The 18,424-nt window shown below is 38.4% G+C and overlaps 1 protein-coding gene across 3 annotated transcripts in view; it reads right to left on the bottom strand.

Annotated features, from left to right (window-relative positions):
* Positions 1-18,424, bottom strand: part of ATP9B (ATPase phospholipid transporting 9B) — a 313,712-nt gene that overhangs the window by 133,724 nt on the left and 161,564 nt on the right. For all 3 annotated transcript variants that reach the window (XM_006128867.5, XM_075921103.2, XM_006128868.5), the window contains exons 10-11: positions 17,785-17,860; positions 4,784-4,860 (exon numbers count right to left, since the gene is read on the bottom strand). In XM_006128867.5, coding sequence (XP_006128929.1) covers positions 4,784-4,860; positions 17,785-17,860 — 153 coding nt within the window. The remainder of the gene's footprint in view (positions 1-4,783; positions 4,861-17,784; positions 17,861-18,424) is intronic.

Here is an 18,424-nt window from a genome sequence, read left to right as displayed (position 1 = left end):
CACTAATAGGCATGTCTGTATATTCTGTAGTAAAGGGTGCTTCAGATTCTACTTTAAGGGACAATACTAGAGAATTCCAGAATGTGAATTATATTTTGCGTACTCACTGGCATGCCAATACATAGGCTATATTTCCATTGAGAGTAGTATAACAGAGCTCTTGAAATAAAATGAAAGATCTGAGTTGTCTATGTATCAATGATTATATCATTTTATATGATTTTTAAGGGCAAATTAACAGAGAACAAAACTTTAAAGCTTTAGCTCACATCTGTTTGTCTGACATCATACTTCATTAGCTCTTCAACATTTTATATTCAGAAAAGTTCTGCTGTACTTTGAGGGATAAATCAGATTTTGTAAGATAGAAAATACTGTAGCATTAAGTCATGGTGTATCTACATGAACAGTGTTACAGCAAGTGTAGTATAAATGACACTTCTCGAATTTACTGTCCTGTATGTATTAAAGAACTGCTGCATTAAACTTTTTTAAGCATTAAGTTGCCTTGTTCTTTTCTACCTTCACACCAACCCTTCAGTATCTTCACAGAGCTGGTTTGGTTCTGCTTTGCAGGTAAAAGGACCCAGGGACTGAAGAGAACTGAACTTCATCTATGCTAAAATGGTGTGTTCTCTGTTCTTCAGCTTACAGAGAAATTCGGGGTGGACAGGGCCGGCCCGAGCCCTTTTGGTGCCCTGGGCACACAGTGCATGCATAGGCCTGCCCTCGGGGCACAGGCCTGCCCTCAGGGAGCATAGCACATGTGCAAGCCTGCCACAGCCGCTGGCGTGCAGCTTGGGGCCTGCCCCCAGGGTGCACAGAGCATGCGTGGGCCAGCCAGGGCCTCTGGCGCGCAGCACGGCCCCGCCCCCGGGGCACACAGCGCATGCGCTGCCCAGCCCGGCCCTGCCAGCGCTGCTGGCGCGCACACTGGGCCATGCAGGGCCCCGCAGCTGTGGGGGGAAGGGCGCTGCTGGCCGGCGCTGCGGGAATAGGGCGCGCGGCACCTGATGGAAGCTGTAAGGGACACCGCGCGCCCCTTACAGCTGCCATCAGGCGCCACCCATCAGTTGGCGCCCCGGGAAGCTGCCCAGCTCGCCCACTCAGTCTGGCCCTGAGGGTGGAACGAGGTTAGCAGTGGATGCATGAAACTCACTTGTAGAGTGGGTTTGCTGGAAGATATTGTCCTTATAAGCCATAACTGCTTTGCTGCCATGTTCTGTATTCTGCAGGTAGTGATGGTGGGAAGGGACACGTAGTATTCATCCCAGAGTATGTGGCAATGAGCTGGCTACTCAGTCTATGTCTTACCTATAGGATTAGTCCCTTAATATTAAGTAACAATGATACATACAGTCAAATTATTTCTAGAAAAATACAGTCTTTTTAACTCCTAGAATGTACAATTTATACAGTAACTTATTTAAATTAACAATGGCCCCTATTCTTTCATCAATGAAGATTTATGTTGATAATTTTAATTACTTTCAAATTGCAAGTTAATTACATAAAATACCTCCTTATTGATGGAACATTAGACTTCATCTAATCTACTATATTGCCAATGGGAAGCAGCACTAGCTTTCTTGTTAGTTAAAGCACTGGCAAATAGTTAATATAAAGGAGCTAGCAGTTGACATTATATTAGGTTGTCCGATATTTTCTGTTATAAAAGACTCTTTCACTTTTTGAGAAGCTCTACAAACTCCAGTTGTTTACAGCAGGCCACTGAAATTCAGCAGTGAGAAAGCTCTCAGTCTAAATCCCATTCAGGTTTAGCAGAGTTGTAAATTGCTGAAGATTGTGATTTCTTTTCTCTCACTTGCACCATCAGAATTTTTTGTTTTTGGAAACGAGTCAAAATAAGTGAATGTGGACATTTAATTCTTGCCTCAGCCTATGCCACCAATGTGAAAGCAGCAGCAACAGCACATGTTGAACTGGAAACAATCCATTTTTTCAGAAAGGTTGACAGAGAAGAAAAGGAGAAGAAATGGGAAAAAGAGCAAACTCACACTTCTTCCTCCCCCCCCCCCCCCCCCACCGAATAAAGCTCTGCTTCTGTTGGCAACTAATGCAATTATACTTATAAAATATTTTTTTCATTAAAAAACCCTAGAAAATACAGAAACTTCTATTTTAAATATTTGAATTCAGCACTCAGTTTTTTAAAATGCCAAAATTTGGTTGCGCATGCAACCTTAAAACACCGAACCATGAAGGAATGTTGTTTATGTTATCAAAGCAATAAACTTATGAGAAAAGTAGCCTGGTACAAAGAAAAAAAATTTCTTCTTTCCAAAGAAAAATCCCTGCTTATGTCTTTAAAGCTCTAAGAAAAACATGTGGAGACAGAAATACTTAAAACCTTTTTTTATTACTAAAACGTTGAAATAATTAATGCCTTGGTGAAATGCATGCTTCCAAATACATTAACTAAATGTAAAGTCCTTAACACAATTTCCTAATATCATTGCCGTGTAAATGGTAAAATGTTACATGCACCATCTTGAAATATAATAGTCAAAACATACTAAACTAAATATTCATGTAAGATGCCTTTTAAGTATAAAATGTTTATCTTAATGAGAAAATTAATTTCTAGCAATAATCAAGTAACTCTCTCTTCACCCAATCACCTCACAAAGTTAAAGAATCATCTCTCCAAAATTTGTTAAAAACCTTTTCTAATGTTTACTGAGGCAAAATAAATTATATAAGTTATTTAATTTAAAAATATTTTGAGAACTAAAATACTATCTATAAAGACATCTTGAAAACCAATTATTATTTCCTGTTTGACTCTAGTAAAATTGAAGAACATATTTTTATTTAGACAGTTTTATAATAAAAGCTACACTTAAATTTGAAAAGCGTATCTAGGATTTTACCATCAGAAGAATAAAAGCAACTGGAAGTTGCAAGTTCTAGACAAAGCATATATGTATACGGTGAAGTAGAATCTAAGGAAAGCCTATGAAGATACTGAGCCAACAAAAGAGTGACAGCAACCAATTTTAAAACTAAATAAGCCTGAAAGAGGTGTATTTTCCTATAATTTCATGAAAACAGGAAGGAGAAGAGAGAACACACCACCCCTCTCTCTCTCAATGTAAACACACCCACATATACTGTTTAAAGAGCAAGCATTCAACAGCTCATCCTATCTCTAAAAGTAAGTTTCTATAAGCAACTAGGAACTGAAAAGGCTCAAGAAACAACCAATGTTAAGAAAACTCCCCTAAACTTCATCATGAATTGATGAGAGAAAGCTAAGACACTATGAAGGAATTAGATGTAAGAGTCTTGTTATGATTTTTTTGGAATACTGAAATGCATTTGTAATTTTAAATATTAACAGTGTCTCCTGTTAATCAACACATGGTTAGAGTATATATTCCTGGAGCAAAGACAGGATATAAACATTGATAAACAGTGGGACTTATCTGGGTTTCAAGTTCTTAATAGTAGTTGATTGCCGGTCTCAAAACCACTCCTTAATATCTGATTTAAATATTTTCTTTAATTCCATAGGATTTAATTAAGGCTTATTTTGCCCAATTATAAACACTTAAAAGGTGTAATCTCTGCTAAATGCTCTCATACAGAAGAAACTGTAATGGATATCACTAATTTATCATCTGCATTCAGTCATTTCTGTTGTTTTATTTAATGTTTTCTTTTCTTTAATAATAAAATAGCCATGATTGAAGATTGTGATTTTGTTGCTTGGTTTAGAAGAGGGTATCCCATATGATAAAGTAAAATAATTCCTGTAACTAAAATACTCAGTCTCTTTGCTCTATGCAAGCTGAAGGGTAGGTGCACAGAGAGGCATTTGTAGGATCAAGGTCTAAAGCAATATTTTAGACATTCGCTACTTTTGTATGATTGCAAAGATAGTCTCATAAATAGCCTTCATCAATGATTGAATCTTTGATGTATTAGAAACAATTTGTAAGAGCTGGCCTTTCTTTTCTTGTTTCTCAAAACCAGATACTTTTAAGGTTTTTTTTTTTTAATTGCCAGGCATTCAACAATTGAAATGTATCCTTTTCTACACTTCACAGTAGACTAGAACTAGTAAACATCATGCCATAAACGCACACTTGAGGTTACAGGAGTCATGTAGCCAGGCACACACTCAATTTATTCACTTGACATCTTTGGAGGCAATCTCATATGAGAGAGAGAGAGAGAACCTTATGTCATGCACAAAAACTTACGAAGTGTAATTAACCAATATCTTTCTAATGTTAGATTAATTCTGATTTTTTTTCTGAATTGCAGTGTACACAAACTAAAACCTAATCCTACAACTACTTCCATGTGGTGGATCCCTTCCTCCACGCATAGACCCAGTGAATCAGTGATCTGACTATGCAAGCTGAAGGGTGCACAGGGAGGCATTTTTAGGATCATGGTCTAAAACTACATTGCAGACATTTGTTACTCATGCTCTATTGCTTTTGAGGCCACTATAGTTTCATTTTTAGCTGGCTATTTTAAGAAGTATTTCTGAAATGAGACAGAGCAATTGATAATATATATTAATATATATAATTTAGACATCCAGCAGAAAGAACTCACTTGCAACATAAATCAATTTAAAATTAAGCAAACACTTATGCTCAATTTGCTGCATTACAAGCTAGTGTTTATTTACAAATTTAGTAAACTAATGTTTTATTTATCTAATTTAGTAGCTTGAAAAGAAAAAAATATTAAAAAGTTAATAAAACATGTTACGCAAGCTGTAATTCTAGTTATGCCAACCTACCTTGTTCTTTGGATTGGATGTGTTCATTACACTTCGAGTTTCTTTACCGGTGTATATGACAACACCTATTACTGTTCCTGGAAAAAAATGAAAATGGTTATAATAACCTAATAGAATTAAAAACCTGCAAGTAATTACAATTTTATAAAAAAGCCACTTTTACAAACAAAAACATTATATAAGTATAAGCCTTTCTACATATAACAGTATCATGCCCTTTTTCTGTTTAACTACTGTAACAAAAGCTACCTAAGCATTAAAAAGCTAACAATATTTCACGGACTATATGGCAAGCTCTGCCTAAATTTACTGTATAATGTTTATGTAAATTATAGCAGATGATTAAATGGTAAATGTCGTTCCACTGACATCACAGATGTGGTAACAGCATTTCATGAACATCCACAAAAGTGATTATTCTCTTTCACTGATGTCAGTGAAAGTCATAAACACACACTAAATCTTTAATGGTTAAAAATACATTTGAACTTGAAACCTTTTTAAACAAAACATGAACAAATCTGAGCACACACTACTTTATAAAGACTCAGGCAGATGTGACTCTGCTTGCAACATGAAAGACATACATTTGAAAAGAATGTATTCATGTTAAAAGGTCTCTGGTAAGAGTGGCTTGAATTAAGCAAGGGGAAAAGCAGAGACAGCTGAAAATTAAGATGTGGGTAAAAACCTTGTATCCATATTGATTACTAGTAATTACTAATGACCACCTAAAAATGTTTACTCTTTTCTTTGAGTAAAGGAGATTTATAAATTCATCAGCAGAAGGGATTAGTCATATGTTAATGCCACTCCAGATCAGATAATCTGAGACACTAAAGTATATCACATGTCTCAAGAGACATGTTATATATACACAAACACACACAATATATATATTACACATATGTTGGTGTGCAAGTGTAATATCTAAAATCTTCTTCAAAACCAAAAAGAAACATCAAAAGAAAAAAATCCCCAAATTTGGCGTTATGAGAAAATTCTCGAATCTATTTTCACATTTTAAATGGCAGTTAAACTCTTACTCTCTTATCCTTGAAGTAAAATCCAGAATCAGATCAATATTCCCATCTTTTACTAATTCATTATATCTACTTCATTCATGAGATGAATGTGCCATTAATATTAGATGCACATGATGGCAGAACAAGGACACTTATAAACTTAAATACTCTCTAAACATTTCTAGAGTCATCAAGGCAAGAGAAAGAATTAACAATAATTAATCATGCTAGACACAATCTGTCTGAGAAGCAAGAAAAAATAACCAGCAAACAACTTACCAGTTTTAAATTATGGTAGATATAGATCAGCATTACAGTAAATAACTCAAAATGAAAAGGCCCAAAATTAGACACGATCTTTGAATTTCAGTATTCCTGCAAAAACAGTTTTCTACACATTCTTTATAGGCTAGCATTAATAAATCATGAACTAAGAAACTGAAGCTATATAGATATAGATGTGAAAATGACATCTTGTATATATGTACAAGGAAGTTCATTTTTATATGCAATAGTAACTGCATAGTCACTTTTCATAATGTAGAATCCCAAAGCACTTTAGAAGCTTAAACACAGAATATTCTTCTGTAATTCCTAGTCTTAGAAGGTAATGATAACAGAATCCCTTTCCTGGGTATGTGCCTGTGACGTACTGTACTGTTCTGTTGTAACCCCGTGTGTGCACGTGCCTCAGTTTCCTTGGGCACTGCACTGGTGCCCAGCTAGGGATGGGAATGTTGGGTGTGGCTCTCACACAGGTGGGGGGGGAAAGAGGGGCGCTGCCCAGGATGGCCCATCTTAGCACATAGCCTGAGCTGCTATTGTGTGTCTTGTAACCTGAGCTAGGTGGAGGATTCAGTCAGATGATTCCTTTTGCCTGGGAAACAGAACAAAGGAGGGGGCGGAGCTGCCTCCAGGCTGGGAGACTAGTTGCTGGGTGTGAGAGTTCTCTAGGGTGGCGGAGGATGCAGGGAGGGGGTCCAGGGCTTTGGCTCTGGGTCCCCTTCTCTCCAACCTGGATTGTGCTGTCTGCTTCTGGTTCCTGTGTTAACAACAACTACGCTGTATCCCTGACAACAAATAAACCTTCTATTCTACTTGCTGGCTAAGTCACATCTTACTGAAGATGGGTGTGCAGGACCCAGTGACTCTCTCACATTCCGTGACAGTGTTCCCAGCACATTATTGTCTATGGTCACAAAGGTCTAGCTGGAACGACTTGGAAGAGTGGTTCTGTTCTGGTAGAAGACTCAACATGCCATTGCAAGATTCAATGACTTCCATACAAAAGTACTGAATTTACAAGTACTATTAAAAATCTTTTCTAAGTGGTAGCACTGGAAGCCAAAATGTCAAGTTATTTTCTTATTATGCATCATTCACAGTTTTAAGGATTTAGTGGGTACAATTATGCTCTGATTTACACTTGCAGCTGCACCGCTATACCGCTTTAATGAAGACATGGCTACATTAATAGGAAAGCATCTCCTATTGTTACAGTTAATCCATCTCCCAGACAGGTAGTAACTACGTCAGTGGAGACCAGTCTCCTGTTTACATAGCAGTGTCCACACAAGGATTAAATAGTAAAACTCTGTCACTCAAGGGTGTGGATTTTCACATCTCTGACTGCTATAATTATTAGGGTTGCCAGATGGTTTCAACAAAAATACCAGACACACTTGATAAAAATTTGTTGACCAAAATATATATATACACATACATGGGAAGTTTATTGATGACAATCTACATTACATGGTATATTTTAGATTAGATTGTGCGGCTTTTATTAATTTTTTATTTTTCAAAAACTCATCTTTTGTTTCCAAACAAGTGAAATATATATTTTAAAAACCCACAAAGTTGACTTTTTACTGACCCAACACTCAATCTATTGCATTCATCGGTCCATAGATTACCCAAGACACTAAAAATTCTTTCCACGCCGGCATTTGACACAGGAATTGAAACAGAATATTGAACCAGTTTTAATAAATTGGAGCAGCAGGTTCTTTGCTGAAAAAATATTTCCCCTTATCAAGAGACGTTGTTCTCTCATGGAAAGTGAACATCATGTCCAAGGCACTGACTCCCTCAAAGAGAATTTGGAGACAGCTCTTTTTTCCATGGTGACAACATCCAGATTTTAATTACTTCATCAAAAGAAGGAGATTTGATTAGCCAAACACAAAGCACTCAGAGCATGATATGGTGAATTTTCAAAAGGAAACCACTTCTCTAGATATTTGAGGGCTCTTGTGTACACATTCAGTGCTTCTGAGGTAAATTTATTGACTACATGAACTGGTAAATAGTCCTTCGGCAATGCGAATGTAACTTTCATTCTGAAAAACTTATCAATTTTTTTCCTCAAGGAATTTTGAAACTTTTCCATGATCAAATATATCTTACCTTAAAAGAGTACTGCGAGATATGAGAAAGATGAAAGCTAGACAAAGGACAACACTGTCCCGAATCGTACGTTTATAAAAGGAAAATATTTAGCACTAGTGCGTAGTTGCGTACTGCCTGGCTGGTAGATACGCTCACGCAGTGTGAGCATGTCTACCAGCCAGGCAGTACGCAACTACACACTGATACTCGTATCCAAGCAGTGAATCGGCATAGCAGCACATAGCATAAGCCTAGTGAGTGAGCAAGAATACTTGCGTACAAGTCACGTCATAACAGGATAATAATAAAATTTAATTAGAAAATACCGAACATTTGTATGTCCAGTATTTTCTCAAATTGTTTCCTGGACAGGAAGCTCAAATACTGGACTGTCTGGTTCAAAACCAGACACCTGGCAACCCTAATAATTATCCTGATATAGGTCTGTAGAATAAACCCTGGCCTCTCTTGCTTCTTACGCCTTTGTGGTTTTAAATCCAGTACCATCTATTTTAGCTGTATTAGTTGAGCAGCTTTCAGAATATGTTTCTACTGCTAATTAGATCATCAACTAAGCTTATACAACTCTGAACACAAGAAAAAAATCTTAAGGTATGGTGTTTATAGTTGTTTTTCCAAATGGAAAAACACTTTATATGGTATCTGCAAAGCTACAAATCTCTTTGCATTTGGTCTCATCTTTTTTAGTGTGCCAGTTCTTCAAAAAAAGGTTAAGTCTTCTTTTTTTGCATTTTGACAAGCACTTTGCAGGTAATAAACAAACAAATAAATAACATTGGCATCTTACATACTAGTGTGTAATAAATGTGTGGGGAAAATCTGCCACTCTCAGTGCTTAATTTTTAATGAAAGAGGTGCCAAGCATAAAACAACCTTTTTTTCCATTCATAATTGATAGAGTAAACCCAAAGATGCTGGGGGTATCCACTGCTAACTCTAGAGGTTCTGGGGCTTAGCTCTAGAACAAATTAAGTACTGCATGTACTCAAGAGCAATTTCAATAGGAATAATTGTGTGGATTTTCCCCAAGCCAAACTTTGTAGATCCTCTTAATAATGCTTAAGACTCATATACCAGGGAAGAAGAGGAGGTTACTCACCTGTGCATTAATGATATACTTCAAGATGAACGTCCCTGTGCATGCACCACTCCAGATGTTGGTGCAACCCTTGCCATCACTTGGAGATTATTACAGCAGTGTCATCATTATTACAGCAGTGCACAGTGCCTATACCTCATGAGTTGATGGTGCCATAATATTGAGTGTGCGCAACCCATATTCTCAGTTCCTTTTGTACAATGGAGACCACATGAAACTCCCAAATATAGGGAAGGAGAATGGGCAGTGGAGCACCCACAGGGATGCTCATCTCAAAGAATGTCAGTTACTGGATGGGTGGGTAACTTCCTATTCTTCTTTGAGAGATGTTTACATATTTGTCCATTCCAGTTCACTAAAAAGTGGTACATCTTACGGTCAAAGAGACTTTGGATTTGGTAAGAAGGCTGTGGAGAGGTTCAGCCCTATCTATTCTAGTATCAGACAGTGGCCCCTGAGTGAGGGCATAGTGTTTAGCAAAGGTGTGATTGGAAGACCATGTGGCAGCTTTGGAAACATCAGAGTGGGATTTTGCAGAAGAATGCTATGAAGGGATATTGATCTTGTGGAGTGAGCCTTAGGGGAAGTGTTTCAATGTTTGAAATTAACCATCCAAGTCTGCAAACCACTGCAGGGGAATTAAAAAATCCCAGATACTGGCAAATGTCCTTAGGGGGATAATCCCTTATCATATGATCTGAATAGACCAGAGGTTTTCAATTTGGGGGCATGCCTCAGGGGGAGGGGAAGAGTGGCGAGTGGAAGGGCTCAGGGAGGAACAACACCTCCATCCCTGACACCTCAGCAGGCCATTCATCCTTGCATGTGTATTTTGAGTTGGGGAAAGTGGAGGTCACAACCAAAAACTGTAACTCAAAGTGGGATTCAGCTCAAGATGTTTGAAAGCCACTGTAACAAACCCACAGCATAGTTGAAACTACAGGACTGGCACTCTAGACCTCTCTCCTGTTCACATTTTCCATATACCTCTGGAAAAGGTGGGAAGGGGAGATAGTATGACCTCTCAGTTGGCTAGAAAGCGTGTGGGGGGGGGCGAAGAGGGGATTGCACCTCCCAAAAAAAGAATCTCAAGGTGAACCTGTCAGTTACAAGAAACCATCCAGACCTTCTGATGGGATATGGTCAAAGAAGGGAATTTTAATGCCTAAGTAGAGTCTCATTTTTGAGCACCGCTAATTTTTGTTTGTTTTTGTTGTTTTAAGATTCTGCATGTAAGCAAAACTGGATTTTCAAACTATGCCAGCCCTGAGGTAACATTTCAAGATTTTAAATGTACCTAGATATTGCTTAATCCGCCTCAATGTGATGAAAATTGATTTATTAATTGCACAGATTAAAATTTGAATATTCAGATTAAAAGTATGTCCATGTCAAATATCTGTAACAGTTTAAATGTATCTGTTCTGATGCAAACAAATCCATTGCATTTTAACAGAAAAAGCAAGATAAATCCCAATCTAACTGAGATTGCCATCCATAGACACTCATATTGAATTAATTGGATAATTTAATGTGCAGGATTGTTTATCCTCTTTAGTTGAGTGAATCTTTTTAGATTCCTCTTACCTGGAAGAGTAATACCTATTTGTTTCCCTAGTATGCTTCCACTTTTCCCATTAATTTAGTTTAATCATCTAATCGATGGGTTTTCCATCAACTAGTCTATTAGTCGATAAGCGGGGGAGCCGCAGCGGGGTTAGCTCCCCACTTGGGAGCTAACCCCACTGTGGTTCTACCTTTTAAATGTATTAAGAGTCGGCAGGCTCATTTAAAACGCTGAAGCACAGCAGGGGGACCCAGCGTGAGCTAGGCCAGCTGATTACTGGCTCACACTGGGACCCCCTGCTGCACTTCTGATTTTTAAATGTATTAAGAGCTGGCAGGCTCTTAATACAATTAAAAAGTAGAGGCTCAGCGTCTGGGACTGGGCATGAGCAGGAATCAGATGATTTAGTGCTGGGGGCAGTGATAGAGGCAGCAAGAGGGAGGAAGCGACTAGTCGCTTACTTCCCTAATTTTCATCTTAATAGATGTACCTGTATCGTATGATCACTTTTTGTGTGCAGGAGTATTTTTGTAACTTTGTTGAAGCAACAAGAGCAGTTCCTCTTCATACTTGCACTGCATTTGTAACTTCTTGTCTCTACACAAACATTTACAAAAAACAATTTGAAGAGAGGCCTTTATCTTCTTCCCAGGGAGTGATCCTCAGGGCTGTGTGTTGGCTGGTTGATTTCATACTCTGGAATATTTAAAAAAACTGAAAGGTTTTGGTGATTGGACTTCTGCTCGTATTGAGAGCACGAACCTGCTGCTGATCATGGGCTCACTTGAATCACAATTCCAAGTACAGAGCACTTCACTGGTTGTTGCTTAGCTCTGATTCCTCTCGTGGAAAAAGGTGAATGGTTAGATGAAACATTCTAGGAACAGAGCATGGTATTATCCTTTTTAAAAGATCACCATGGTTCACCGACAAAAATTAGCAGGTGAAGTTCATAGGCAGACTAGAATACCAATGATGCAAAAATGGTGCATCCACCAGCAGTACAAAAAAAATCCCTGGAGGACTATGCCACTGCAGTAAAAGAAATGATGAGACACTTCCACTTTATGGTCATTCTAGCTTCATACTCATGTCCAACACATCTGTACAGTGAACCAACCAACAAATATGACCTACAATATCAAAATATGGACCCGAGAACCAACCACTGCAAGCAGCTCATTTTACTTCACAACAAATACCAATCAAATATAAGAGGGATCTGTCCCAGCAACAATCTCTAAGAAGCACCCAGGCCGTAATCTCCTGATCCTTAAGGCAGCGTTTGACCTCATGATACCCACTGAAGATCTAAAAGCTCTTTAGTTATTACCTGATAAATAGATTCTTCCTTCTGCAAGCTGGAGAAGATTGATGCAGAACTAAGACCACGCTAACATAAAATATGAGTGCCTCCTTTAAAGAGGAGACCACCATGGAAAATAGTATACTTTGGTCAATCTTGGTGAAAAAAACGCCAACTGTTGAAGCAGTACATGTCAACTATAACTTCTTTCTCCAATCACCTAATTTTAGGTGAAATCATTTGGAAAGCAATATCAAAATTCCAGCCATATGTAAAATCTGCCAGTATCCAAGATACTTCACAGCTGGGGTCCCCAGCAGAGCACAACACAAAGGCAAGTGTTGGTGACACAGAAAGAGAACCTCTTTATGGACAGAAGTCACATACTGATGCTCACACTAATTATCCTCTTTTCAGCTTTCACACACTGGTGCACTGGGTCATCTGCATGACAGACTTGAATATCAGCACTGAAATGACTAAAATAATTAATTTCTTATCAGATCTGAAGTCCAGCTAAAGGTCTCAAAGGATTCTATAAAGAGATGTAAGTGGGTAATCTTATTGGGTGATATATACTGGTGACTGGTTAAGCGGTGCCCAGCCTGGCCAGAGCAGCCTCCCACCTGCGGTGTGCTGTGGGCAGCGGGCTACCGCAGCCCAGACAGAGCAGTCCCTCACACACAGCTTGGTCCTGTAGGCCCAGAGCACCATCCCACCCACACAGCGGTCAGGCAGGCCCTATCTACCCAGGCCCACCATGCTGAGCTATGGGCAGGGAATGCTTCAGTCCTGTGAGGCTCATCATGGACAGGGGGCTACTTCAGCGGCCCCCTGCCCACAGCAGGCTGGTTAACTGGTTAAACATATAGTTTAAACATTTAACATTTTAAATGGGATTTTACATCCCTTATTCTACACTGTTCTCCCACTTCATCAAGTACATAAAATCATTTGGGGAAGGAATGAGAGATTTGTAATCTTTAAATCCACTGGTACACAAACTATTTTAATGAGCTGTAACAAGTTTTTGTAAACAGCTCCATTTAAGATGACTTGTTTCTCAAGTTCCATGAGAACTCTTGGATGTATACTACATTTTCTTTGTCTACAGATAGTCATGTCATATGCAAATCTGTTATGAAATATATAAGTATTTTAATGTCCCCATTTGATAAGATACCTTATAGGAGCTTACATAGACATACTATGAGGTAGTAAGTGAGGTTAAGAATCTAGTCATTTGCTCTGACATGAGTATTCCCTGGACAGTCTATGAGTGACTCTCATATGATTTACTGTTCATTATTAATGCCCATTCTGGCCTTAACATGACTCTGTCAAACTAAAAGAACATTACGGAACAAAAACAGGAGGACATTTTCCCCATGCTTTCATACATATGTGATAGCAAGTGAATCAGACCAGAATATCAACTCACTAAAATTTCACTATACCCAGGCTCTTTAAATAATTCCGTTCAAAAATATCCCTGCTCAGAAATATGGATTACCTATAGTTGGAAAAAAGTGCAAAAGCCACTTGCTATGTACAGTAATTCCTCATTTAACACTATAGATATATTTCAGAAAATGATCGTGTTAAGTGAAAATGTGTTATGCGGGGTCAATTTTCCCACTGAAAATAATGGAAGAGGTGGGGTTGCGTTTCAAGCGGTGGTGTCAGTTGGGACCGGGACATAAGGTTGGGGGAGAAAGGGGACTGGGTTACAGCAGGGAAGGGAGGTGTTTGGCTCTGGGAAAGGGAAGAGGAGGAGAGGGGAAGGAAATTGGGTTGGGAGTATGCCCCTGTGACGGGTCTGCCGGGACCCGCACTGTGTCCGGCGAGGGGCGGGGGTCACCGGGGAATGGCGCGGCGGGCGATGAATCCTCCGCTACTTTCCAGGGAGGCAGGGGAAGCCCCGCGCAGCCACCGGTGATGGGCCAGCTAGGGAAACCCAGCCGCTGGCCTGCAAGCGGGGGCGGAGGAGAGGGGGCAAGGCGTCTGGCGAGGGGGAGTCAGTGGGGAACGGCGCGGCAAGCGGTGAACCCTTCACCACTTCGCAGGGAGGCGGGGGAAGCCCCGCGCAGCCACCGGCAAAGGGCCAGCTGGGGAAATTGTGTTATTCCGGGGACGGTCGTGTAATTCAAAAAACTTTCCTTAAAAGAAATCGTGCTATTGCGAAAACGTGTTAAGCGGGCACGTGTTAAATGAGGAATTACAGTATACAAAATTGAGTTAAGCACACAATGCCGGTGCTGTAGTCTGCAAAGGCTCCCCAGTTAGAAGAGTTCAGTTTAAGGACTCTGAATAGATACTCAAATTCATGGGATTTTCCAAACTATCTAATAGAACACCCAGTACCCAGGGCCTGCATTCCACTGGAATAACTGTCAACCAATAGGAAGAGTCCTGTGAGTGAAGGAGATAAACTTTTACAGGAGCTGGTACTAAGCAATGGAACATATTGCCTGTGCATATAAGAATAACTGTTAAACTCATGGCATTTAGAACTTAACAAGCTACTCATCTCTTCAACTTTGTTTTTCTCCTCCATAGCACACAAATAGGCTAGTTAATCAGTATCAGACCTGATATGAAAGTTCTTTTCCAGTTGTGCAATTACAGAGACTACACCCTTATTTCATCTGTGATGCCTTTGCAAGAATGATACATGCCCTGGTGATCACAAAGCTCCATTAGTGTAATTCCCTTTTAATAAGTTTCTTAGCAAATCTTTTTCAATGATTGCAGTTTTTTCAGAATACAGCACTATTTTGGTTCATTGTTTCAGTTACCCTGGTCACATTAGACCTAGCCTGTTCTGTTTACTTAATAGCTAATACAATGGGCTTCTTATTACTTTTTCTTTTTCATTTTTAAATTGTTCTCTTTTTAAAAGGAAACTGACAAGATAGATCAGTAAATACAATAATAAAACACAGTAAAAGATAAGTGATTTTATAAGTGAGTGATTAAATTTAAAACGGCCCACTTAGCTTTCAAAATCTTTAATTGTGAAGGCCCTGTTCACATTCATAATCTCCTTCTGGTTTCATTTTTAAAGCCTTTGCATTCATTCCCAATTTCTTGACATTACCATGACTTTAGTCCTAACCAAAGGCTCTTTTACCCCTGAGCAAGCAGACTGAAAATTCAGTTAGGCTGAACATGGTTTGGAACACAGAGCCAAAATATTTAGTAGAAACAAAAGTTACACACTAGGAGAAAAAAATCCCCCTAAAATCTCCATAAAAAGTACATATCTATTTAAATATACATTAGATGCCATTAGCAATGGTTTACATTGGCATTAAGGATTACATATATGATACATATCTTGAGGATACATGCTGCTGATACCGGTCAGGGTCATTTGGAGGGACAAGGTCAGGCCAAGAAAGAGTGTTTAGGGAATTATGTGGGGAATACCTCAGAAACTTTCAGCTCTGGTTGCTGCTGTCCTGACAATTTTTAGAGGAGAAAGACCACAAATCAATAGTGCAGAGGATCAGTAACAGAAGTCTAATGCAAGTGTATAAGGGATTCGATGCATGGTAGATAAGGTGTGAAGAATCCAGTTTGCCAGAGCACATCAAAATATTTTCATCTATAACATTTTAGAATATTTTATTAAAAAGGTTTATACATAATAATGCTAAAATAAAGCCCAAATGGCTATAATAAGTATCCAATTCACTGGGTTGACAAAAGGCACAATCCTAACACAAAGGCTCTCCCCACTCCCAACTCTTTCCCTGCTTCAAACCATTGGGATGATATAGCAGGTCCATGAAAAGGTCACCAGAATTGTTTTTTAAACAGGCAAAACAGTATCTTTTTCTCTAGCTTTGTTCTTGGAAATAATGAAATTGTTTTGTCTAAAATTTCCCTACCAAAATTCTTCCTGAGGCAGACACCTGGTATAGAACATTTCAGCCCAAACAATTCAAGTTTGATATTATCATAAGCAATGGAAAATAGGGTTTTATCATGGGAAATTTCATGCAATGTTAACAAGACATGCTATCAGCCACACTAGAATTGCACAACTAGTTTTCTGTGTTTCATTTTTGATAGATCACCATCTCAATCATTATTTGAATCTCAGTATTCCATCTTCCTTTTTTTTTTTAATGTTGACTATCTACTTTCATTGTGAATCTTCAGATTTTTAAAAGGCTTCGGTGTGTCTTTTTTTTTTTTTAAATCAACATTTCTGAAAGGTATAGAATCATAGAATACTAGGACTGAAAGGGACCTCGAGAGGTCATTGAGTTCAGTCCCCTGCCCTCATGGAAGGACCAAATACTGTCTAAACCATCCCTCATAGACATTTATCTAACCTACTCTTAAATATCTCCAGAGATGGAGATTCCACAACCTCCCTGGGCAATTTATTCCAGTGTTTGACTACCATGACAGTTAGGAACTTTTTCCTAATGTCCAACCTAAACCTCCCTTGCTGCAGTTTAAGCTCATTGCTTCTCGTTCTATCCTTAGAGGCCAAGATGAACAAGTTCTCTCCCTCCTCCTTATGACACCCTTTTAGATACCTGAAAACGGCTATCATGTTTCCCCCCCCCTCTTCTCTTTTCTAAACTAAACAAACCCAATTATTTCAGCCTTCCTTCATAGGTCATGTTCTCTAGAACTTTAATCATTCTTGTTGCTCTTCTCTGGATACTCTCCAATTTCTCCATACAGGTAATACAGACTCAGATCACTAAGCTTTTAGGGGTGTGTATGCATGCATGAATTATGACATATATGGAGAAATTTTCCATCATCCTTTAGACAGTGTTAGTGCAACAAAGGGGAGAGATGAAAAATATTTCTTAAAGGAAAATGATTGTTCAGCCACAAAAGAATGGAAAGGTATGGAGACTATGGCCTCTGAATAAATTATCCAAAATCACTTAAAACTTTTTACAAAAGTGACTAGTTTTTACATTTGCATGATTTTATATAAAAACTGGTATTAGTACAGTACAGTGGGTAGGTATTAAATGAAAATTCTTATGAAGAGAATGTTGTCTATTTTGCTGATTATTAACATATCATTTCATCTTATGGAGCATCTTTTACAATATATGCATGTAAGGAATCTAAAATTTAATGACGATTGGGAACATCTGTCTTTATTCAGCGTTCAGTATGTGCTACCATTAGTGCTTCACTTTAACTGAATTTTCCTTCAGGATGTACTCTCAAAAATTTACCATACGTCATAATACACACAAAATGTCATCACACTCCCTTCACTGAGCGTCTACATTGAGCTAAGGAGGAAGAATTATACAGGGAGTTTTAATTAAAGTAAGTAACAGATGAGAGAAGGACAGCACAAGTCAGACAGCAAGACCACAGTATAGGATATTGTTGAGGATCAAAAAGATAAAAGCAAAGATTTAGGAACAGGAAGACATAATTGGATACAGTTAGAAAGTGAGATGGGGGAGCAATAGACACATTATAAAGAGTTTTGAAAGCCATTAGTAAGTTACTTTGTAAAACAGAATATATTGGCACTGAGGAGCTTGTAAGTACATCATAAACTTTGACAATGCAGTGTGCATCATTACTCACCTGAAGCAACAACAGTGCTTGCCCATAGTGTATTTTCTATGCTAAGGCTTTCATGAACTGTTGGATCACTGTCTTCCTGTTAAAAATATGAACAAAACGTAAATCAATAATACTCCACTACCCGTTTATAAATAGAGATTTGAGGATTAGGCCAGATCATACATGTATAAAAAGAAGAATAAAAGCTTGTCAAACAAGTTAACTCTCCTATACATTCAGGCCAGATTGTACTGATACAACAGTCAAAATATAAGATTAATAGAATAAAAAATTAGAACTGGAGAAAGTCCATTATATCTGTGTGGCCTTCTTTTTTGCAGTATATTTTTGTGCTGTTTTTCTAAAACTTTAAATATACTAACATCAGATGAAAGTGTAGAGACAGGGCTGTGAAAATTCACAAGCAATTATACAATGGCTATACATCAAGAGCTCTTTGTTCTTTAACATAACACATTTAATAAGTTCCTTTTCCCAAGTTCTTTCCCCATGTTTTAAAAGTGGATGGCAGAGATAAAAAGGTGAGCAGCATTCATGGAACCATAAAGCCAACTGAGGGGCATTTCATTACATATCTGCCAGCCTCTTTTCATCCCAGGGAAGTTCCCTCTTCTAACTGACAAGTGATACTTCTAACACC

The sequence above is a fragment of the Pelodiscus sinensis genome, chromosome 2 (assembly GCF_052426305.1).
Source record: "Pelodiscus sinensis isolate ZL-2025 chromosome 2, ASM5242630v1, whole genome shotgun sequence".
Classification (NCBI taxonomy): domain Eukaryota; kingdom Metazoa; phylum Chordata; order Testudines; family Trionychidae; genus Pelodiscus; species Pelodiscus sinensis.
The sequence above is the reverse complement of the archived record's forward strand: the minus strand, read 5'-3'. Positions and strand labels throughout refer to the sequence as shown.